Consider the following 26649-nt stretch of genomic DNA (forward strand, 5'->3'; position numbering starts at 1 on the left):
CTGCTGCTACAGAAAATGCGATCCATCTCTACAAACTGGCCTACTAACTGATGTAATGTTACGTATGTACATCATTTGCTGCATGTGCTATTCTCGAGTGCATTTCATCACTTGCGCGAAGCATTGAATCCCACAATGTCGTAATCGCCTGAAAGAGAGATTATGTTATGTGTGTGTGACAGAATGCATGCGGTAGGTAGGAACACTACCATCGACTCGTGGTGCTGATCGGACGGGCGGTGTTATCATATAATCACCTGTAGTAACACAACAAATTGGGAGGTAAGTATTAGCCACTAATACGCCTTGTTATCATATGACAACAGAATTGTTCGGAAACGAAACCTGCATTGCTACATGAGTGGAAAGATACAATTAACACACACACACACACACACACACACACACACACACACACACACACACACACACGTGCACACACACACACACACACACACGTGCACACACACACCTCGGTAGCCCTTCTCAAAGGATGATGGCCAACTATGTACTAGCTGTCGGCATTTACGTCTTTCATGTCAGAGATTCTCAAGAAAAATCTCTTGCAATTGACCCACTGTAATCCTGATTTAATTCCTTCTGATTTGTTGGTTGTTCCATCCCTGATTTTCTCTTGAATTGTTGTTCACATTTGTCACAGTAAATAGAGTTTGGTCTTTCATGGCTGGAATTGTTTCTCTGACAGCTATCTGTCCTCTGCATTTATCCTCTTCTATTGCTTTTCACACACACACACACACACACACACACACACACACACACACACACACACACACACACACACACACACACACACACACACACACACACACACACACACACACACACACACACACACACACACACACACACACACACACACACACACACACACACACACACACACACACACACACACACACACACACACACACACACACACACACACACACACACACACACACACACACACACACACACACACACACACACACACACACACACACACACACACACACACACACACACACACACACACACACACACACACACACACACACACACACACACACACACACACACACACACACACACACACACACACACACACACACACACACACACACACACACACACACACACACACACACACACACACACACACACACACACACACACACACACACACACACACACACACACACACACACACACACACACACACACACACACACACACACACACACACACACACACACACACACACACACACACACACACACACACACACACACACACACACACACACACACACACACACACACACACACACACACACACACACACACACACACACACACACACACACACACACACACACACACACACACACACACACACACACACACACACACACACACACACACACACACACACACACACACACACACACACACACACACACACACACACCAGTTCTCTGCAATGCAGAGTGCTGAACTGCACAAAAAGAGTTCATATTACCGACGTTCTACTGTACCTTACTATGCGCGTACTATGTACAACTAAAGGTTACCCTGTTTTCCATCCTGTATGTGCATTACCGGTATGCACAATCTCTATTGAAATAACTAAAATTCATCGCTGCCAAACTTGTACCAGTAATAGACTTTGTTATTAAATTCCATCCTTACCATCGACCTCGGGCATTTGTCTAAGTTTGTGTCTAGGTGCTGCTTCATCATAGTCACTTGCTAATAAAAAAAAAAAAGAACAAAATGCACTCGCATTACAAAGACATAAAAAACAGCCCAAAACAAGAGTTCATTACCATCCTTAGACTGCTGGGTCGGAACGAGTCTGGCACCCGGTACTACGTAATCATAATTATCTATAACAAACGAGCTCATATAAGTTACACTAAACATCCACACTGCTTAGCCACTTTGGTGTAGTCTTTAATAATTTTTTATCAGTCTGCTTGCCTGTTGTTCTGAGTCTGTCTCAAACGATTTCCTTATTTTAATTCATTTGTATTTCTGTCAGCTATCTGTTGATTGGTCTCTCCACCGTTGCCATTCATTTCTGATGAGCGACATGCTGCATGTTACCGCTCAGCTGAACGGCACATATTGTGAAACAGGCTTCTAATAGTTCAGTACAACTAGAACTACATTAATTAAGTAACTATGTTGTCTACTTATTTGGGCACAGTCATAGACACTCATATGCTCAATGACGAACATCTGTCTGTCCATTCCGTCTGCCTTACTGGTCGTTTGCCTGTCGATCCAGTCGCCCACATTCGTTCAGTCTGTCTATCACTAATCCTTCTGTATGTACAGACCTCGCAGATGACGTGCTAACCCGCTTGATGACATTTCTACACAAGATATTGGTAAACTCATTTCTAACACCATCGATTGAGAAGCAAACAAACAAACCACTGGTTGGATCAGTTTGAGAAGTCAAATTCTTCCTTGGCCGTGGCTTTGGCTGTACATAATCATATTGAGCTGCACAAAACACCACATATAAATAACGCACAACAGACTAATTCATACCAAACTACTCACTATGTCTTGGTACACTAGGGACTTCCTGCAAGTTGTTTCCTCCGGTGTCTACACATAACCATCCTTCATTAATACACTAGCTAAATAGCCTGTTCTTTGCCTAAGCAGATTAGACTTGAGGGTCCAGCAGGTCGCTCCCCCTTGAACGAGAACGAGCAGCTAGAGACTTTCAACAGTCAAAAATACTGCCGATTCTCGTAGAATCCAATCAGAGCACTACACTTCAAGTTCAGCTTGTGTATCCAAGATAGGGATGGATGTCATTATTGGCTCTCTGCTAATGTAGTTGCTTGCTGATTAGTGAAGGCAGTCACTTGTCCAGGGCAGAGTGACACAATATTTCGATCGCATGTGAGCTGCACCTGCAACTAGTCTTCTCTGTTAGCATGTCAGTTCATTTCCCTTGGACTGAAGTCTCGAGTTATCGGCAGCGGTTTCTCTAAATGAGCTGACATGGGTGCCATAGCACAAGTGATTAGAATGGATCATAAACTATACCCACTATGACACATCCACTGTGACAAACATCTAATCACTACAGCTCATGCACCAATTCATGTAAGACTGGTATACAGTAACTTACACAGGCGGTGGCATGAGATTTCTTCCCACAAGTCATGCGGAGTAGCATGGCATGCTTGCAGTTCACATGTGGGTACACTCTTCCCCTCTCCCACCCTCTTTCTTAAAGTCTCCATCCGTAGACGGCAATGCTGTTGTAAGTGCAATATCAAGGCGGGAACAGAGTCTGGTCTGGATAGCCTGGGACTCCCCAAGCACCAAACTCTAGCGCATGTGTGGTACACCTTGACTGGGCACCGCCCCCTCGTGAGCGCTGACCTTCCTCTCAGGCAGGTCAACAAGTACAGCAGTGAAAGTGCTCGAGAGGCACAGGAAGCAGAACTCAGGGTCAAGGTAAGTAGTCAATTACTTACAGAGGCATGCCATTTAGTCGCAGCATGACCTTCTTATGTGAAGTAATACAGTATAAACTCATACATCTCTATTCAAGCAATTCAACTGCAGCAACTCATTACCTTCACTCTGTCGTGTCCTAGGCTGGACGTAGTCATATTGTGCTGTAAAAAATTAAAATAAGTTGCACGTATCCAGAATTTACAAAAAACATACTATGTCTTGGAACAGACGCAATATGAGGTGCAGCAATCGCATAATCATCTACGAGAAACAATCACAGCAACGCAGAAAATAAGACAATTACAGACTCATACCATGCTCGGTCGATAACTGTACTCTAGTGTTGTCACCTGCAAAACACACTTCGTGTATTTATCACAAACGATCAATACAAATAGAATGCCTACGTCTAGTAGTTGAAACCGGTCCAGAATGTGGTCTTTCTCGGCTCACATCTGACCCCACAGAAGAATAACCCATCTATGTATACAGTGTTTCCTCATCAACACATTCACAACTCGACTAACAAGCACCTCACCGTTCCAGCAATGCTCGACAAGTGACTATGAGAAGGCAGTTTATCATACTTTTCCTCCTCTTCGGCAGCAGGTTTATGTTTCATGTCTGCATACAAATAAATGTGTAAACAACGACAAAGTGCAAAAAACTGTCTTCTGTTACCAGAAAATGATAGCATACAAAAATCACCATTCTCATCAACGTGCCTTGATGTATGTCTTGCAGACAGTGCTCCCCCACCATCTGATGAGGAAAAATCAAAATTGTAACAAAAGTTAATGCACTTTATACTACAAACACGGCACTATGTACCAACAGAAACATCAACATGACATCCCAGTCGTAGCTACAACTAAACATTTTCAGTGACTTCTATGATGCATTTAGAGGCCAGAAAACACAACTCAGATTTTATCAACTACTTCTAATGCTAGAAAACTCAACTTAATTTTTTGGTCATTTACTTATTGAAATACAAGTGTAATATCCTGGTACTTAAAGTCTGGTTAACTAGAGCATTAAATATAGTAAGATGAACAGTTGGCGCTAGCACATATAATCAAACACCAACAACTGCTGACACAATGATGCGAACAAGCATAAATTCACTAGCAATAATGACACTTTTTTGGAAGAGTTCTAATAATTATTATTGTGCGTCTAGCAAACACAGTAGAGAAGCTGCAGTTGTAGCCCTAGAAATACTAGTAAAGATAGCATGACACCTGGCAAATCTGCTGCATGCTGATATAGGCTGGAGTTTAACAGGGTGCTTGTAGACTTCAAGGTTTACGACATGCTGTGAGTATAGAGTGAAAACTGCAATCACAACGGCTCCTGAGCAAGATGTTGAAAGCATTGGTCAGTGCAATGTTCCACAAAAGTTCACACAGCAATGTCTTGAAAATGCAACAGAACTTTAGCAACCATCGATTATGAAACAACAAACGTAACGTTCTAAATAAGTATGCATGTTTTACTATAACATGATAAACCACTGTCCCCTTCCTCCTCCTCTGCCTCTTCACTTTCTTCATCATCATCTGTCAGTCCTGTTATTGCTTGATCCATTGCACCTTCGCACTAAAAATTCTTCCATGTGGGTAGTTCATACATCCATTTGAAGCATGTACAAAGCCCCATCTACAGTACATCAAAACTCTCCACCCTATACCAGCACCAGAATAGTTACCAGATTCTGTCAAGTGGAAATTTGGTAAACTCCAGCTATACCAACATGCAGCAATAGTGTGGTAATGTGATAATAAAAGCCTGTCTTGTCATACAGATTACAGTCCACTGATATAGAAAGATAGCATCATCAACAAACGATTCTACCTCCTGTCCTGACTCAACTAAAGGAGAGCCAGAGTCCATGCTATGGTACATGCCATGCTCATTCAATCCCTCTGACATGTACAACAGATAGTAAACATATAAACTCCAATAAGCGCTTTACTCTTTTTATTGGCTACAAAATTTGTTACATCTTCTGTATCATTACACTTTCAATTGAAAGCACTGTCTTACTTGATTTATCAATATTCTGGTAACTTCGTCCTTTCTTGTCATCTACATCATAAGAGTGACCATCAACAAGCATTAACATATGGGAACTACAGCATGCGTTCTATTCACTAGAAGACTCATCACATCTTTGCAGGCTGGTTTCTCGAAAGCAATGTCTTACTTGGATAATCAAGATTCTGGTAATTTGGTCCTTTCTTCTCATCTACATCATCAGAGCGATGCTACAATCATGAGAAAACTAACATACTGCAATAACACATTACTTGGATAAGTGAGGTTCTCATACTCTGCCTTCTTAGCATTTCCACCAAGACTGGCGGCCCGATCTGATTTAGACGACTGCGAATCTGAACACATTGACAACAACAAAGTATTTTAAGTCATTGGACAAATGTGTGCAAAAGTGGAAAATACTTGGGTAATCAAGATTCTGATAGTCATGAAAATTGCCTTTAGAACTATTCGTATGCTGACCATCAGGGGCATCTTCTAAATGGCAATCAAAATGCATCAACTTTCACACCACTACTATGTGAACAAACATAACATAGAGATACAGGCACAACATACAACACAATGTATTGCCATATACCGTATTCGCCCGTAATAATGCCCATACCGAAATAACGCCCATGACCGTATATACGCCCATGTGCGACACGACACGTCAGAACTTTCAGCCCGAAAAAAACGCCCATGCCCAAGTATACGCCCATGCCCAAGTATAAGCTACGGATACGAACACGCAGACAAAACAAAATGGGGTCAGGAGGACATTTTGTCTCTGTCTGTGTGCGTTTGATGAGCTGGTGTCAGTGTTCAGTGAAAGTGGTCACCGCTAGACTCATGTCTTTGGTGCAATTACCGACTGTGATGCTCTTGACGGCTTCAGGTCGACCACGTGTGTTTAGTGTCTAGTTTCTGCGTGTATGTTGATGATGCATGTAAGGATACCAGTACCTTTGATCTTGCAAACGGATAATTGCAAGCATTTGTGGTATTTCTGTCTTCAAGTATTTTAGATGATGACTGGCCAAACGACAGCATTTTGTGACATGTATATGTATATGCCTAGGACTGAAATAACGCCCATGCCCTAGTATACGCCTAGAAAAAGTGTTTCTTTTCTATATGCCCAGTGCGTTATTATGGGCGAATACGGTAAGTATCCACGACAGGAGCATGCACATAAGCACATATCCTGTGATCTCAAATTAAGATCGATGTCACGAAAAATCAGTTCTTATCTAGTAAGAAGACAGACGTTTGCATTTCTCTTTGCACTTGAACAAAAAAGTTTGTTCTAAAAACTGTTTGTCAAACCCCTTTGTGCAACATAGCATAGAGAAGTAGAAATCATGCATGATGTGTAGAATGCTGATGCAGACTTGTATTGTTCTATACTCTATACTCTTCAGTGTTCTCACCAGAGACACAATGCTGGCGTTTTGCTGGTTGGAGAGAAAGAATTGCATGATTTGCAAGTCACACCCCACCAATAAAGATGCTTCACACTCCTGCCAAGAAAGATGCCGGCATGGGCTGCACAAGATTCCATGACAGCGAAATAAACATGCATGCATGCATGCACGCACGCACGCACGCACACACACACACACACACACACACACACACACACACACACACACTGATGATTGACTGATGACTGACAGACACACAAAGACAGACAACAGACAGACAAACAGACAGAGACAGACAGACAGAGACAGACAGACAGACAGACAGACAGACAGACAGACAGACAGACAGACAGACAGACAAAGACAGACAGACAAACGTGTAATAGTTTTTTATGCACAGAATACATTTAGCCTCGACACTAGGCCTTCCTTCACTTTCGGTGGTCCTTCCATGCGAGGATAGCAACGGGACGGTATCACGTAATGTTGTCTCCGTAAAGCAGAGGGAGGCCTAGTAACTCTTTATGTCATTAGACAACTTAACTAATTATGTCAATAGGAAAACCTACCCTTTGTCGGTTTGTTTCATATTGCTAAAGACTTGCAAAGGAGATCAGGTGTGTTTTCGTTTACAGCAGGGTATGCCCTCATACCAAAGGTGTTGGAAGGGAAAGGCGTGAAATGCAGTCAGTAACTATGCATGCTAGCCTTTGCGATGCTTTAGTTAGCATAGACAAACAAGCGCAAAGACTGTACGGCCATGTCGTGCACAAAAAGACAACACGCAGATTCTGTCCCCTCTTGTCGTTGACTAGAAGACTATGCAATAGCGATTAGGCTACTGTACACGTACGCTTTTGTCTTAAACTATCATCATGCTCCTGGAATCGATCGAAAGCCATTGCGACTACGCGTGAAATTTCTACGTGGCGATGTCAGCCTGAAGCTACTCTAGAAGTAATCGCTGCATGCGACTAAAAGAGATACCTTCACTCGCTGCGATGTAAATACTGGAACTGTTTACAACCTACAAACGCACCCAAACAATATTCTTCGGTTGGTACACGTCTAGTGCACAAGCTGTTGTAGCACACTAAATGACACCTGTGAGGTGGGCGATTGTTTACTGATCTCCACATGTTTCAGAGGAAATAATCAGGAAGTAACTCAAATGTGATTTACAGTCGACCAATCATCATTTGCGAAATAGGTCAGCTGACAAACTAGTTTGTCACGTGACATAGAGTTACTAGACCTCCCCTTGCTTTACGGGACAACATCACATGATACCGCCCCGTTGCTATCCTCACGTGGAAGGACCACCGAAAGCGAAGGAAGGACTAGTGTCGAGGCTAAAATACATTTATTGGACAGACAAATCAACAAGCAGACTGAGTGAAAAAGACAGATAATAACCAAGAACAAAAGATGTAATAGCTATGTTGAGTCTACACAAACACTATTACTTAACTCTACAACATGAAATAAATAAATCTCTACTACAAAGCCAATAACGGACGTAACAAACCTGGGTAAGACAAGTTGTGGTAATCTGGATGTCGTTCATTCATGTCGATATCTACATAGAAACAACACAAGTCACCTGAAGTTGCACAAAGACTTCACCATATCGCCTACCAGCATGTGATGAAAAACGATGAGCAACTGCAGAAACAGTCGAGACAACAGCACGAGATAAAGGATCTGATTAACCAAAAAGTCCCACTGCAGTCAATTTCCTATAAAGTTTCCTGAATCGGACTTACCAGATTGAATTTCAGAACGTGATGGCTCCTGTGCAATCACTGACCGAGGACCGCTAGAGAAAGTATCTTCTTCATCTGACTCAGACAAATCTACAACCAACCAAAGCATTACTCATGAGAACCATCACACACGACTCAGATACAACAGATGATGGATGCAAACCGGTGAATATAAGCACACAGGCAAACATTAGAACACAGCCAATCAACTGTGTTGGTAAGCAGCCAGCCACCACTAAATAGTGGAGGAGATTCAGTCTAGCACTTGAGTAATTCTCAGCAAGATCAATAGAATTTCTTTCGACAGTAGTTTATGGTAAAACTAGGATGCAAGTTTTAGAGGTGATAACAAAAGACATTCAAAACGATATGTATCAAGCACTCACAAACCACATACCCTTGCGCACTGCATTTGGTTCTATGCATACCACTGTAGTGCATTTTCTGTTTACCACTAGTAATTAATTAAAGCTGTGTTTACACTGCTGCTTCCACAGCTATGAGCCTTCTGAAAAAGCAACAATAGGATTGTGAAAGCGTGGCAGGTGCTGATCGAAGATTGCATACACGTTTCACACTAGATCAGGAAAGAAGGCTGTAATGTCTCTATTGGTTACCAAGAATCATAGTCGTTTGTCTAGACTCAGATACCAATGCATGCCCAAACCTTGGCCAAAACTTGCTATTTCAAGCTTTTAGAGTCTTTGTCAGCTTTGTAAGTTGATAGAGCTCCTATCGCTCTGATGCTTAAATCTCTAGATTTGGCAATTTCGTGTGGACACCAACGACAACAGCAACAACGACCACAACGGAACCAATAACCTTACCCCTTTAATTTGTGCATGCGCACGGGGTAATTAATACAAACATGTAGCTGAAGTAATGTGCAATGCAAATCAACAGCTAACAACTACCACTCCTAGTAGCTGCTACTCACGCCAACATTGATGAGCTCATTATCATGACAACTGTAGCAGTAAACTGGTGTGTGTGTGTGTGTGTGTGTGTGTGTGTGTGTGTGTGTGTGTGTGTGTCTGTGTGTGTGTAAACAAACACAAACAAGCAAACAGACAACAAACAGAAAAGCACACACACAGATAACAAACGGACCAATAGGCACACACACACACTAAAGTGACTATCACAAGGCAAATAGACAAGACAAGAAAATCAAAGAGAAACAAACAAAGACAGCAAACAGGCACAGCCAATCCAACATAACAAAACAGCAGTCTCACACTGCTAAAGCTTAAAAATAACAATGCAGTGTCTCATGTTCAGAATTTGCACCTTTGACTACTTGAGACTTCATCTGATATTGCAAACTTGTCACCATCTCATTTGATTCTTGAGGCTTAATACTAGTTGGTCCGCCTGTTCCCTCGTCTTCAGAATCAGAATCTGCAACATGCCAATACCACCACATAATAGTACAACAACACAACGGACACATACCTCGTCGTGGTGCTGCATAATCATAATCTCCCATTGCACCAACTTGTGCCGATTCGGTATGAGCTAATTTCTTTACAGTTTTACGAGATGGCGAATTGGAAGATGAGCCTGTTGTTGAAGCTCGTTGTCGAACTTCTTCAGTCTGTATTGATGGCACTTGCACTTGCAATGATGTCTGACTTAGCTTATCCTTATTCATCGCAGCCTGAACTCTTTCTGATATTGAACCGGTGGACCTCTTCTGTCGTCCTTCTGGCTTTTGATCTTCACCATACGTCTAAAAACAGCACCATTTAGTCTAACGTTCCACATTACTGTGCATCAGTTTGTCCACTTGAAACAAGCACTAGACAACAGAGGGGAATATAATGCCCGGACACCGGACTTTGTCCGGTCAAACAAGTAAACGTCCGGCCATATATTGTGTTGGCCAGACAATGGTTACTTGAACGATCACACCCAAATGGCATGATCTGGACACTCATGAGTCAGACTATGTGCACTATCAGAGAGTATGTTTTCTTGCGGTACATCTACTATTTTTCTATACCCCGTAAGCTTGAACAGGGAGGTTGAGTGGAAAATGCGAATCCACGGATCCACGCGATTCCACGTCCAATATATATATATGGGCATCTTGGATTTAGACTGCCCCACTACTGTCATCTGTCGCTTTCTGCTGCGATTATCATTCTTTCGTTTATTAGTACGCATAGTTAGACTCTTGCACCTATGCTACATGTATGTTAGCAGTAGAGGTTAGTAGCACCGTACATTATTGTTGTAGCTATTGCTAGTTGCTTTATTGTTTCTATCAGCACTCCAACTCACAAACCGGGACTACTATAAAAAATAGTAGACGCGTGACAAGCTCATTACGCTTTCAGCATTCCCGGATACTAATCCTCAGCGTGACAAGGAGCCTAGCTATGGTCGCCGTCTGTCAAGTTTTTATGTGTCTTACAACCGCAATAACGTGCGCCTAGCTAGAGTTATTACACCATATGATAGTTGGCTATAGCAAGTCTATCTACACCACGTTTCCTTCCACAGCTTTCCGCTGCGACAGGGTGAGGGCGCAGTACAGACGCTAGACGGCTATAGAATGTGAGAAACTCGACCTGCAAGCAGAAACGTCTTCAGAAGCTCTGTAGATGCATGCGCAATTCTGTTACTTGTACTACATGCACTGAGTGTAGAAAATATAGAAGGCATCACATGACAAATTTCAATCAGAACAGTTACTGACACGAGAATCAGTCATTTAATTTGACCCTCTACCCCAGTCATCACAAGTAGCCTCTAGATATGCGCTCTAGAGATCTTCCATCTCAGTGATCGTTTTCATGAAAGAAAATGCGACCAGTCGCTGCGGTCTATTTGACATGCCCAAACATATACTGGACCTGGATCCGTGAATCTGCGTTTGACTGAGTAGAGGGAAGTGAGTAATGAGGTAGAGGTCACACCAGGTGTGCTCATTAGAGCATGTTACACCAATTATCTTAATTAAGTGGTTCTTCCAATTAATGATCCCTTGCTCTCACAAGATAATTGGATAAAAACCATTTCTACTTGACTAATATGTCCTTGATATGCAAAAGTGTTATCTTTTAGTTCCATTTGTAGGAAGAGCTTAATTAAATAATTTAATAAACAGATGCCAAACCTGGTGGTTTCCAATGATTCCCAGATCATTGCCAAGGTCTAAAAACAGCTGAGATATTACAGATTTTCAAAGTTCACACTTATGGGGTCATAGACAGTAAGCTTCTGTGTGAAGTGGTGAGACAGGTAACCGAGACCCGAGTTGCGATAAAATACAAACTGTAAGCGAGAGTGTGCGCCAGGCGAGAGGGAGTCTGGTATCATCCCCCCTACTTCCTGCCATCTCTCCTTACTAACTGCTGTAAGTGGACCACTAAGTGTCACCCCCAAGGTCATCAACTGTCACCATCAACTGTCACCCCAACGTCATCAACTGTCACCCCCAACGTCATCAACTGTCACCCCCAACGTCCTCAACTGTCACCCCCAACGTCCTCAACTGTCACCCCCAACGTCCTCAACTGTCACCCCCAACGTCATCAACTGTAACCCCCAAAGTCATCAACTGTCACCCCCAACGTCATCAACTGTCACCCCCATGGTCATCAAGTGTCCCCTAACTTCAAAATCAAATTATTGTTAGACAATAAACGTACCACACGGGTTGCTATGACCATTGTTTGGTGTTTGTGAAATATCCAGGACTTGCAGACAACTGATGCATGTTGAAAAAAGGTAAGTCTATGAAGCGTAGGTGACAGGTGTCGTGTATAGGCTTGTAGTCTGAGATCTACAATTGGCGGAGTGATGACCTTCTACGTAGCTCACATGCGGTCATTAGCGTTTGCGTGCAGGCTAGACTCTAGCAAAAAGCGCGCAATGACAAGGGAAGGGGTTGATTTTGACATGAAACTACCGTCACCCTTCGAGAAGTCTTCAAGTATGAAAACAAATACATCTTTTCCGAAAGAATAGCCCTGGAAGCTTCAAGTTGACCCTCCAGACCGTAGTTTCATGTCAAGATCAACCCCTTCCCTTGCCATTGCACGCTTTTTGCTACAGAGCCTAGTCTGCGCGCAAACGCTAATGGCCGCATGTGAACTAAGTAAGTTGAAGGTCATCACTCCGCCAATTGTAGATCTCAGACTACAAGCCTACACGACACCAGTCACCAACACTCCATAGACTAGCCTTTTCAACATGCTACAGTTGTCCTGGATATGCCACAAACATCAAACTATGGTCATAGCATCCTGTGTGGTACGTTTATTGAATTAGTTCTAACGCTAATTTGATTTTGAAGTTATGGGACCCTTGATGACTTTGGGGGTGACACTTAGTGGTCCACTTATAGCAATTAGTAAGGAGAGATGCCAGGAAGTACATGGGGGATGATACCAAACTCTCTGGCGCCTGGAATTATCATAAGGGTACCCGACAAGACTAGGGTGAGAGAGTCTGGAGACTAGGCTAGAAAAATAGTTGTCATTGTCAAACTTGTTGAAGCCATAGCAGTGACTGCCGTTTCTTTGCAAATGTCAGTCGTTCTGGAAAGATTCTAAACGGTTTCTTTCAAGGAGCCCCCTTGGCAAACTATTCTGTCAGCACACTAAGTAACTGTGCAGAAAAGGTGACTATCAATTTAGTATGCCTTGATAATAAATGAAAGAGCGACTAGGTTGGTGTGACACCAAAACTTCTTTGTCATATAATTGCCTTTCTTGACACTGGTGACCCAAACATGGCAAAGAAAACCTAATGTTCAAACTTCTGAGTAAGATAGTGAAGACAAGAACGTTGATGGTAACGTAGAGGTTAGAGAAGCTATAGAAGCTCTTGCTGTTCGTTTTGCCAAACCATTAGAAAGCAAAGGGGTTAATTAATATTCTTGCTCTTCATGTTGAGGAGGTAGTCCCTTATGCTAGAAAATATCTGCACATCAGCAAGGTGTGCTATGAGTCTGTGTGGTACATACTTCACACCTGTCCAGACATATAATATTAGTCTTCCCTTTACTACCACACATGTTGAAAGGATGTTTTCGTCACTGAAACTGATCAAGACAGACCGGCGCACCAACATGAGCAACACCACCTTGTCTGACCTTATGGAAGTATACCATGAAGGACCAACACTTGAAGACTTTCACAATGCCGCCGTCCTAATCAAGGCTTCAGAAAGCAATACAGAGCAAGGAAAACTGCAGAGTTGGCCCAAGACGATAGCACTAGCAGCTTTAGTTTAGATGACTGGGACGTGTGGCATAATCCACTAAAGACCACGTCTACAAATAGTTTTCCGAAGGATCTGACTGAATACAATTTTGCACATCGTTGTCCTAGGTTTTACACTCAACCCAGTCTCTCTCCGTCCTCGTCATTCCCCGGGTAGTCAATCCTCGCCGTAGATATGTCAAATAATAGAAACAAAGTGTTGTTTGCAGGCTCAAAATTTGATAGAATGGGCATGGTCTAAAATGGGCGTGGCTTTGGCAAACCTGCTTGTCTGGACAAAAAATTGCCTTATGTTCCACTCTGAGACAATCTATTAGTCAGATACTACAGAAACTACTGACTTGAGAAGATCAACACATAACAATTATTTACAGTGTGGTAAATCAAAAATCCCCTACTAACATCCTCACCACATTCTGAAATTTGTAAATTGTTGAATAAACTACAGATTAGTGTTAATAGTTCGTGTGGGCACATAACATCCTGAAAAATAATCAATTTGACAAAGTATCCTATTGCAAAGATTAGATACCTCTAGCCCCTAGGTGTACCTTGAGGGCAATAAACACCAATATGATGCAGTTCATGTATATGTGCACTTTCTATGTCAGTAAACTTGCCCAATGCAAATCATCACCACTTCATCAGAAAAAAAGAAGGGAGAAGGAAAACAGTTTAATTAAGAGAAAACAAGAAGACAGAAACAAGACAGTAAGAGTAACAAGAAGAGTGAGGAAAACCAGCGCAAACAAAGAAAACATACAAAAGAAAACAGTGAAAGAGGCAAGATAAGGTCAGTCCAAAATATTTCTGTTTGCTGTCGCTAAGTTAAAAAGTAAAAGTTGGTTGGCCACCACTACTTTGGACTAACTAATAATTTTGGTCACTTCAAACAAGTATGCACTCAAGTCTCCTTGGTTCTGCCTACGCTAAGGCATTTCTGACTTCAGCATGTGCCTTAGCTTCATCCTTAGCTAGTCCTTTTTCAGTGACATGATTCCTTTTTCAGTGACATGACCCTGTGCAAGCAGAGTGCATTAGCATCTCTGCTTGTAATGTTACCAATCATTCTTTTATTAGTTCTGGCACAGAAGCAGGCCTGACGACGCGCTGCAAAACACATTCATAGAAATCGACTAAATCGACAGTACATACGACAGAGGTTTCTCGGTAACGTTCCGGAAAAGACACACTTGTCATGTGCATGTTTTGTAAGTCAACTTACATTTTTGCAGTGTGACCAGGCACGAATGATAGAAAACAGGTTTCACCAAGTCCCCTTTGCTTCATCAATTCTCCTTAGTATCAGTGTAAACATGCCTCCTACTGACCTGTCATCTTAGTGTCAAGTGCAAATGAATGGTGCACATACTCACCCAAACCAATGTCACTGACCCCAAAAACCCTTGTAATTTCCTGTTGTAGATGGGCAACAGGAAACAAAAATATTTTGGACTGACCTAATAATAAAGGAAAAGACAATGGAAAAGATCAACACATAGACTAAACAAAACAAATCACCACTCCTTCCTAAACCAAGATTACATTACCTAAGAGTGGTAATGAGAGAAACTTGAAACCAGTTTGAGTAGCACAATAACCATCGATATTGAGTAACTGAAACAACTGACAAAATCTTCAACATCCCAATCAAATCCATTCCATTTAGTCCTATTAAATTAATAAAGTTAGCCGTGTTTCCACTAGCTGCAGCTTAAACTAGTTTAGCCGAAACGAGTCGAGTTTAAAACTAAAGCAGTTCAAGAAAGTGACTGTTTCCACTAGGAACCTGGACATGCGGATGTGCAAAACAAACCGTCTAGGAATGCCTATTTTGAAGTATTGGGATGCCGTGTCACCAAGTCAGAGCAACTGTTAGTTGTCACTGATTCCGAGTCTGCTAGTAAGAATTTGCATAACAATGACCAAGAACACCATCTTCTCTCTCTGTGTAGCTGCTGATTTCTTTCCTCTAGTTAACGACCCTTACATCTTTTAACTTAAGGCAAATCCTACCCAAGCAAAATAGTCAATATCCATCAAAACGGCGTTGTCAGAAGCCATCTAAACAAGCACGCTACTGCACTGTCACATAACAGTTAAATCTAAACCATTTCGCTAAACCTACTACAAAACGGGTTTAGGAAATCGGTTTAGGTTTAGACTATAACTGGTTTAGCACAGGTGGAAACAGGTTAATCCTTAAACCAGTTTACCCTAAACCAGTTGTTAGACCGGTTTAGGCCTAGTGGAAACCTGCCCTTAGCTTTTTGTTACATCAGAACAGATGAAAATACATAAACAGATGAAAATACATTGTGTAAATTTGTTTGAATCCTTTCATCATACTGCAAATGCAAAATTCCATAATTCTGCCCACTCCTTATTGTATAGTAATATACTTACTTCGCTCCCTCTTCTCACTGTTGGTAATTGACTACTTTCCACTGCACGTCGATTTGGAATGGGAGACGTCGATCGAACAGACCTGTAAATACAAACAGTCTGGTGGTCATTTCTGCACTAATTCAATTTCAAGTGCTAAGTAATCAGATCTAAAAGTGATTCTGCTATTAGTATTTTAAACTTAATTCTACTACCACTCGTTCCCTGAAAGCAGACCAAACTTGGCGACGGTCCAATTCGTCATATAGAATGAACACCTGCCACGGCTAAATTAAATAATTAATGATTTAATTAATCCTAATTTGACGAGATATCGAGAATCAACCCCCTCTGTAGCCTACAGCCTCTGTAGCCTACCACCTCGCAAAACAAGCTTGTCTTTATACAAAAGCTTATTTACTACAATACACTCGTGGCACAGCAAATCCAACCACCATACTATCAGATGAGACAAATATTCAAACATTTTTTTGACGTTTGACTTTCCAAGGTGTGTTTGGTGACAAGTAAATAACAGCAAACTTGCTGACTGGTTATGTACCTTATGTTGTAAATGAGTGTTTCTGAGCTTATTGCTGATAATCAATTATAGGTTTCTGATCTGACAATTTCCAGAAGCCAAACCTGCCAGGAAGGTCAGATGTCTGGCCCTTTTTAGGCCACAAGCGTGATTCTGCTATTAGTATTTTAAACTTAATTCTACTACCACTCGTTCCCTGAAAGCAGACCAAACTTGGCGACGGTCCAATTCGTCATATAGAATGAACACCTGCCACGGCTAAATTAAATAATTAATGATTTAATTAATCCTAATTTGACGAGATATCGAGAATCAACCCCCTCTGTAGCCTACAGCCTCTGTAGCCTACCACCTCGCAAAACAAGCTTGTCTTTATACAAAAGCTTATTTACTACAATACACTCGTGGCACAGCAAATCCAACCACCATACTATCAGATGAGACAAATATTCAAACATTTTTTTGACGTTTGACTTTCCAAGGTGTGTTTGGTGACAAGTAAATAACAGCAAACTTGCTGACTGGTTATGTACCTTATGTTGTAAATGAGTGTTTCTGAGCTTATTGCTGATAATCAATTATAGGTTTCTGATCTGACAATTTCCAGAAGCCAAACCTGCCAGGAAGGTCAGATGTCTGGCCCTTTTTAGGCAACAAGCGTGAGGGTATTAATTAAAGTGGAGTGCATGCTATGCTCTGTAAAAAAACTTTGGTATTTCAAGACAGCATAACCAATATACACAATCACCTTTCTAGTCAGCATTCTTTGCAGTACACTCCCTGTAAAGAAGCCACAGCAAAAGATAAACCATCTGTTATCTATAGCACAAGTGTTTGTGCAAAAGTAATAATCACCAACTATGCCACGACAACTACTAAAAGCAGGAGTACGAAAGAGCTCCTCCCTGTTGCTGAAAATGTCCAGCTAACCCAGCAAGACAATAAAACAAATCATGTACTGCTAACAAGTTCGTTCATCACAACTCTATCTTGAGCACTGCAATTGACTACAGACCTTATTCAGACGTTAGTCATGTGACTTTGACGTTACCCAGGAATTAATAACAGTGTGGCATTTTATTAATATTAACTAGCCACTGAGATCTTATCTTAAACAGAAGTAACTTTAATTAATTAATGATTGTTAGATTTATTGGTGTCGCCACTGACATAAATATCATGATAGCGTGGTAGGAACACATGCCACATGGATAGTCACGAGGTCAAGATGATATGCATTACTGTCTTTTATCATCAACACAACTGTTAGATCATATAGACTACAGGTCGTGTTAGCTGACATTTAACTGAACTTGTACAGCTTACTTTGCATACTAGTCCTGTAGTCCTGTGAGTAAATACTGTGAAATTTATATTGTTATTCCAGTTGAGTGGTTACACTCGGTAAATCGATCTGTTAGTCAGGTGCGTAGCCTATAGGGGTTCACAGTTGCACGTTAACTATGGGCGCTACTCGTCTGACTGCTCTTGCTCTTTTGCATACACACTATAACTTAGAAATTGATATAAATGCTGTTATTGGTCGTTTTCAATGCAAACATCCTCGTAGAATGGTTGCAGTTGACTTTATGTCATAATATGTGTCAGCCGGTTTATGCTTCTAGATCAACAGTTGACTTAAGTGTTTTGTTCATGTTCAACAGTTGAGTTAGAATAGTGTGTTTGATTCAGTTCGTTAATTAACATTGCTTATACAAGTAATCTGAGTGCAGTATAGTCAAGACCGTTCACGGGATCTTCACAATATTACATTGTTTCGTGTCATTGATCTCTTGCATTATGGATAATTTGTTAATCTCTATAGAGCAGCAGAAGAACATTTATAGTTAATAAAATTAACAAATAATACGTTCGCTCAATTACGATTCTAAACACTGTGAACCCCCCCAACTGACCCTTGGGCTAAGTGCCTGGTTAGAGTACAGTAAACAAGAATGATAAAGACCTCACACACAGTACACAGTTACTTCAAATGAGGGTTGACAATGAAAGCAAAATTTACTTGACTACACAACACGTAATTATCTGCCCAAATCTACTTGACGGCAGACAAGCACCTAGTTATCTACAGGATTATGTGTACAAGGTCCAGTCGAGGAAATGTCAATTACAAAGCTGTGGGTGTGGTGAGCTGGGACTAATGTCAGGTCAAGGCGAGACAGACTGTAACCCTGTAGATAATTGGATGCTGCCTGTAGATAATTGGATGCTGCTCTGCCGCAAGTAATTGCGCTTTGAGCAGATAAAATTACGTGCTGTGCCGTCAAGCAACTTTTGGCATTCCTTATCAACCATCAGTTGAGATACAGTCATCACATCATCTGAGATATAGTCATCGCCATAGCGCCATCACCACAGCACGGCGCGACGCTATAGGGAAACCCCTGGTTACCATGGTTATGTGCCATATTGAGTGGCAATACTGAAAAGGTGTTCTGCAGTTTACTGCAATAGCAGATGAGAGAAAGACACTTAGTTCAGTTTTACGGTTTCCTTGCTAAGTTAGATTGCATAGCAGCAGTCAGTCAAAGGAGTGGTCTCCAAGTCAGCACAGATGGCTCTGTTCTCTTCGTTTTTGTGCCAGGAAAGAAGTAGAATGACCCGCTTTCATCAGACTATGTCCCATCTGTCTTTTCCCACACTGCCAATCCTGCTAAAAGCATCAGGAAAGAATGAAAGCATATGCATGCCGTAAACGAGCTTGTTAAGACCGCCCTAGAGCCTTCAAGGCCACCCCACTCTCTGTTTCAGTTGACTTTAGGCCTGTCCACACTAGACCAGAATGGATCGCTATCCGATCGGGATAGCGAGCGTCCACACTGCACTTTGAAAACGATACCTCTGCCTCATTTTGCTATCACGTGACTGATGACCGATGTGTATGTGTGGTTTCTTTGCTTGTAGAAAGCGTTGATACAGCGACGTAAGGTGAGCGAGAACAAAGACGAGTGAGGAGTGCTAGATGTTCCGACTACTCACGTAGCGTACATGAAGGTAACGCCCACTATTTCTAATTGGACTCAACCGATCGCGATCGAATCCACCTCACAATGTGGCTCGGACGGATCGCGATCCAATCGCAATCGAGTTGCAAGTGTGGACAGCATAGCGGTTGGATCTTGATCCAGTTGCCAGTGTGGACAGGCCTTTTGCGCTCCCAAGTGACTAATGATGCAGCTTTATTTGTTTACCCACTCAGATGTTAAGTGATATCCCATTAACTATACAAGTTAGAGGTCATATTACAATACAAAGATGTTAAGTAACAGTAGAGGAAGTGGTAGGCTATCAACACGAAACAGAACGAGAACAGGAGTCAGAAATATCAAGCAACTACTTGCGGAACAAGAGCAACTGTGAGCTGATGTCAAGGCAGGGGATGGTTTTAGTGACCTTGTTAATTGGCCACTTCTTCTATTAGCAGCATTCTTGTTGTAAGACCATACCTTCTTAATGAGTTAATTAAGAATACCAACTCTCTTGATACGCAAAAGTATTATCAAACCGCCTGTGTAATACATACACTGTCCTTACCCTAACTATAGAAAATCCAGGAACTTGTGGTTTCGAACGATACCAAGATGGTCACTGTCTGCCCTATTGCACAGAAGTTATTACAGATTTTCAAAGAGCAAAGTCAGAGAGAACAAACAGTAGAGCCTTCAAGACCGCCCTAGAGCCAACACCCCTGATCTAGTGAAGGCGACTGCCATACAGGTGCAGTGCCCCAATATAACAATTCCTGACTTTACAACAGCGACCACTTACATGCAGCAGATATTTACATGCAGCTGACAGACATGCCACTCGAATGGTTTGCCACTCAGTCACTTGGGCAAGAAATAAACAGTCCCATAAGGTCTACAGTAACAGCTAAAACAAATAACAACAGCTGCTTGTGTACTTGACAGTAAATACTCACATATGTGTCCTTCCCTTGTGATTGCCTTTCAAGAGGTAACAGAGAAGATAATGTCCACTTACAAATAGCATCATACCAGACAAGATGGTTTGATAATAGAATAAAAAAGAGTGCCACTATGCCATCTATACTACCATATTAGTAACTCAAAGTCAAATCACTTATAGACATTCCAAAAATTCGTGTTTACCTCAAATTCAATAACAGATCACTTCAAGTCTTGATTGTCACATCAAGTTCCACTATTTAATCATCTCAAAAGGCGTTTTCATTAGGCTACTAGTAAGGATGGCACTAATAAATAGAGCTACCTTTGGTATAAAGTGACACACCAGACATTCTACCATTTGTAGTTCATCGATCAATATATGTGCCTGTAGCATAACACATAAAGTAACTTGAGTACTCTGTACATTCCGTACAGTACTTTGTCTTCTAGACATTGTCAAAGACAGCTTTGCAACTGTTGTCACAATCTTGTCACTCTTTTTACTGTGAAGGTTGGTTCATACTATGTGACTGAAAGTAATCCGTTCCATCAAACCACATCCACTGGAGCCATACCAGACAGATTAACAATTCTATTTTTGTGATGGACTGCAACAAGAAATGATTAGGTAGTGTAAAATACACAATGAGGTAATCATGCAACACACATGGCAATTGGGGAAGGGCTGTCTGGCACCCATCACTGTCCATCATGTCTCCTTCGCATATTGTGAACCAGCCTTAAAGGGGAACTCTAACGCAAATACAACCTGATCTCAAAATGTAGGCTTCATGTGAAACTATGTGCTGTGCTACTTTCAGGCCAGCGGTCACTTCGGTAGCGGTGAAAACGCGTGTCATGTACAGAGCATGCGGCAGGCTCATTAGCACTAAGCTCTGCCTATACCAAAAGAATTGTCTGCATCAGTTATCTTGCCAGTAAACTACACGTAAACTAAACGGGAATGGTAACTATAGAGGGATCTTGCGTTCTAGGGCCTTAGAAGAGCTCTATGTAACAAAAGTACAATGTAGAAGCCGTTTTCTCCCAGCAGACTTGACCCTTTCCTTTCACAGAAGGCTAGCACAATAAAACTCAACTGTAATTAGCGTCAGCCTTTGCACTATTAATCTACGAGGAGAACAAGCACATGGTTCAAGTATGTCAAGGAAGAAGATGTTCTCTTCGTAAGACCTGCATAGGAGAACATGCCCTTCTTGTTGTTCTATAGTCAAATGTCCACGTCAAATCTAAGCAGCAGTCCAGTGTGCTCAGCTTTGGCGATCAGCGTGGCTTCTAGATGTCTCATGAGACGTGATAAAGGACTGAATATCCGGGAATGACGAAGGGGCGGTATATTGCCATGGTCATGAGTCTACACACTGTGCAGGGTGTAAACAACTTACGTACTCCAGTACTAGCTACACCGTCTACATCATTGCGCTCGAGTAAAGTCTAAGGCTCAATCAAAGCCACTCTGCACCTGTTACACTTCACCCAGCCGCTGTTTGAAAAGAGCGTGTCCGCTTACCCAGATCTCTCCAACAGAACCTCATATTCGAACCCTCTGACTGTTTCTGTTTGTAGATTAGTAGAACGAAAACTAACACTGTTGAGTTTATTGCATGTTCTATTTCCATTGGACTTTCCCTTTAATTTAAGACTGGAAATTAATGCAGTAAATTTAAGAAACGCAAACTTTGACCATCATTCACCAAACACATTAAAATATATTTATTTAATTACACATAGCACATACAATCTATCCACAATTTCTTTCCACTGCGTTTCGATAATCACATTTGGAACCACTATATACAGCTGAGCTAATGATTTGTATTCTTTTAACCATAATAAATTCCAGAAATACCATTTCATCGCAACCCACACAAGTTCCAACCTCTAGGCAACACACCTCATTCTTTACATGGTACTAATTCTTAGCTCAAAGGGTGCATAACCCAATTAGGACTTTTATGGATGCCTTTATACAAGACACTGATTTGCTGACTTACTAACTATAGTAAAGTAAAACTCATCCAACCACACTCTACCATGACCAAATACGCCTGAAACAGCTTACTCAAAAGTAATGTTTCCAACACAAACAGCTTGCTTACATGTACAAAACTGACTCTACACCAACTAAACTTTTAGCATCATATCAGCTTCCAAAAATAATTACCCCAACCAACAAGTTAGCTGTACTCCTGGCAATGAAAAGAGAGGATATGCTGGGCACTGTCAGATAAACTTCCTAGAACTTGCCCACAATTCACATAGAATCAATATAATTCAATACGATAATAAACAATTAACTATGGATTTAATCTAACACAGCAGGAATTCAATAAGCAATAACTGAGATTAAACGACAACAAATAATTTGGAATCTGGAACTAAAGAAAATAGAACTATGCCCTGACAGTGTCGGGAATGATGGCCACAAAATAAACAAGCAGTAATAGTTCCTTACCTATCCACCATCATTTCACTTAACCATATGCTATGAAAGGACACACAAGAAATCAGAAAAGATTGACACAACTGAAAAGATGACCAGTCAAACATCGGACTAGTTTACGAGATACATCTTCCTTTGAGAAGTACAATCATATGTTGATTGAGTCGATGACTAATCTTGAAAAAGCCTGCTGACGTCATGACCTCATTGGTAAGACCCAGAAATTTCTTCAGATAGTTATCTTAATTAAATCATGATAAATAAAAATGAACCCAACATACAACTTGTTTGATCAGAGTCAGAGTATTATCCGATTGCCAATCAGACAACAACTCGCCCTCTGTCCAACCAGAATTTCAGGGTAATCCCGATTAGAGGAACACTTCCCCGATTGACGCAACCGCAGTAGACATTAACGTACTTTAAGGCCTTGGGCTGCGAACTGAATGCTTGCTATGTTGTGCCACACATTATTTTGGTCTTGCTTTCCGAGGCCAACTACTAGAGCACACAAGAGACGGGTCTAGACACTTCAGGCGACTCTAACAGTGAAAGAGAACAAGTTACAGGTCATGAGCAACTCAGTTGTTCGTACGCCATAGGCCATAATACAGTACAAAAGAGCTTGCATGATGCGAAAAACACACGGAAATGTTCGTCACTGCGCATAATCACGCGACACAAAGTGCCTCATTCTACAGCCGAACCATCGCCGTGTGTGTGCTTTTCGCCATCGATTGAAGGTGAGTCAGTGATGCGAAAGCACGTTTTTAATTTCGTCTAAGCAAACATCAAAGTCTAAACAAAACCTATACTTTTTGGATGTTATTTGAAGAAAACGTCTTCTAGGATGATTTTTTCGCTATCCTAATGCTCAGCTATCAAGTTTGCTCTGAGATAGCTCCAAACTTCTAACTTGAAAAGAGACCAGAAATGATTAGCAACCGAGAACGGAGTCAAGAGTTAATGCTCGTGCATCAATTGGTGAAGTGCTCCTTTAAGTTGGGTACATTCCAGTGACTGTACTTGTAGCTGCTACACTGCACAGTAGCCCATGTGTAGTATCAACAGTCATAATGCCATAGATCAACACTAACACATTGATTGCATCCTGCTAAGTAAACACCCTCTGCCAATTTGTCTGTATTTATTGAGTAGAGTTTTTAAGTAAATTGCAAAAACACTTTCTCATTCAGATAAAAACAACAATTACACAATCAATGTAACTATGACACACAACCTCAGCTCTTTGCTGAAAGCTGCAACTTTTCCCTTACAGATTACATTTTTATGTCATTGTGCACTAAAAGATACACAGTGACTGTCCTATAACATCTATAAGCAATGTTCACTGACAGATGCAAACAGTAATGCTTGTACTGTACTGTCTTCTAGTGAAGACTATTGCAGCAATTCAAGGCAATTAGCCATCAGTAAACATACTGACAGAATACCCATACAGGTTTCACATGTTTAGCAAACCTAAACGGATGCACAGTCTGACAGATCTTTCCAACTTCTTGTCAATACTCTACAGATCACCATACCAACACTAACATTCAACCACACAAGAGTGGGAGAGAAAACCAGTGCCAGTTGGGAGCCATTGTAGCAGCTCGACAAAAGACAAAACACTTCCGTGTCATACCTCATGAATTTCTAATAGCTAAGAGGTTTCAACGTGTCACACTCCTGAAATCTCACTAAACGTACCTCACCCGCAAAGATGTCTACTCTATGAGAAAAGAACTGCTTGATAAACACAGAGCACACGACACTAACCTCCTAAGTCCTTTACAGCACACGCTCTGGCCTACATACATACTTACCAAAACGAACAGACCAGCACACAATAACACACACGACAGGCATGCGACAACTCCCTCAAAGTCAAAGCATTCTACAGCGGACATGCACACGTCGGCTAACCTAGCATGTCGAGTGGGAGACAGACCCGTCGTCACTGGATGCTGCGCCGTCTGTCTCGATCTCGTACTGTAAAGATTCGGCCGAGTCGCGAACGTCTGCAAAAAAATCACAACGCTAGGCGACGTGATTGACTGCAACAGTTTGTCATATCATACGTCCTCCTCGCTGAACAAAATCCCTCGAATCGCTTCCAGCCATTCCTGTCGCTCGGAGGCCGAGTCGGCGCTCATGTGATAGACGCGATCCGCTGTGACGATGTCAAACACATTCTTTCGACTCTTGACGTTGGGCATGCTCTTTACAGACCGGCAGTCCTTCAGGTCGATTACACCTGATCGGAGACACTCGCGTTTCAGTCAAAAACACGAATGAAACCGCGAGTTTCGCGACAAATAGCGCACCTTTCGGTTCTTTGCCGGCGAGTTGCGATTCCTCGCCGTCGAAATACTCCAGACGGACATAGCGAGGCGCCAACGGGTAGACAAGATGAGAGTCGAGTAGCATGCACCAGCGTCGCTTCCATTTCGCCAACGCTTGCTTCGCTGGAGGTGACTTCGTGAGATATCCGCGTTTGACAACTTCCTGAGCGTTTGACATACCTCGAGTTGGCCCCCAGGTTATAGTCGGTCTTCGTTAGTATGTGTAGACGAGACGAAGCGAAACGCAATCACTGTACTGTCAGAGCTAATGACGGACTTGACGTTCTCGCCTGCTCATCACCATAATTTGGCTTGGCTAGCGCATTGATTTCAATAATGCTCCCGCAGCCTGCAGCCTTGAATGCCACTCACTGCATGCAGCTGTACACGTGTACCTGCCTCACATTGCTCAAGCGTAGTAGAAAACTCAGTAGGCTGAATGCAAACTCTTAGTGCACACATTCACTCTCTTAATTAATTAATTATTTCTTATTTAATTAATTTAAATAGGATAGCGTGGAAAGCAGGGCCGGATCCAGAGAGGGGTTTAGGGGGTACAACCCCCTCTTTTCCAATAGGTGTGGTTCAATAATTTCATATAATTTCATTAGAAAAGAGAAAATTAGTAATGCTATAAATAACTGCTACCAGGTCAACCCCCTCTTTCAAAAATTCCTGAATTCGGCCCTGGAATATGGCGTGCTACCAATGCCAAAACAATTGCTGCAGCACTAATACTCAGCACTAATATTAATGCTGAGTATTAGTGCTGCAGCAATTGTTTTGGCATTGGTAGCACGCCATACTGGAAAGCCTACAAAAGCGTAGTTATGCAGCTCAGCACACACTTTGCTTGATCAAGCTAGTAGCCTACATACCTAACGCTTACAAAACTTCAAATTAATTAACATTTTGTAGCTAAAGTCCATTCAAACAATAGGTGCAGTGTGGGAAAATTACCAGATCTTGGTATCCCGGGCACTTACAAACATGGAAATGATACCTCCGGAAT

The 26649-nt window shown here is 41.8% G+C and overlaps 1 protein-coding gene across 1 annotated transcript; it reads right to left on the reverse strand.

Annotated features, from left to right (window-relative positions):
• On the reverse strand, positions 1-25960 carry LOC134197794 (uncharacterized). Its single transcript, XM_062667142.1, has 26 exons — positions 25620-25960; positions 25374-25549; positions 25219-25313; positions 16374-16455; positions 10186-10462; positions 10021-10131; positions 8731-8820; positions 8603-8668; positions 8493-8543; positions 5958-6032; positions 5807-5890; positions 5704-5745; positions 5544-5585; positions 4176-4256; positions 4033-4118; positions 3902-3974; positions 3809-3844; positions 3708-3755; positions 3614-3655; positions 2577-2624; positions 2445-2516; positions 2348-2383; positions 1832-1891; positions 1695-1754; positions 210-257; positions 1-148 (listed from the first exon to the last, which is right to left on the reverse strand). Exons 1-26 carry the CDS (start codon positions 25813-25815, stop codon positions 108-110), a joined length of 2118 nt encoding a protein of 705 aa, XP_062523126.1. The 5' UTR covers positions 25816-25960; the 3' UTR covers positions 1-107.
• Between the last annotated feature and the right edge of the window lie 689 nt (positions 25961-26649).

This window comes from Corticium candelabrum, chromosome 22 (genome assembly GCF_963422355.1).
Source record: "Corticium candelabrum chromosome 22, ooCorCand1.1, whole genome shotgun sequence".
NCBI classification, from domain to species: Eukaryota; Metazoa; Porifera; class Homoscleromorpha; order Homosclerophorida; family Plakinidae; genus Corticium; species Corticium candelabrum.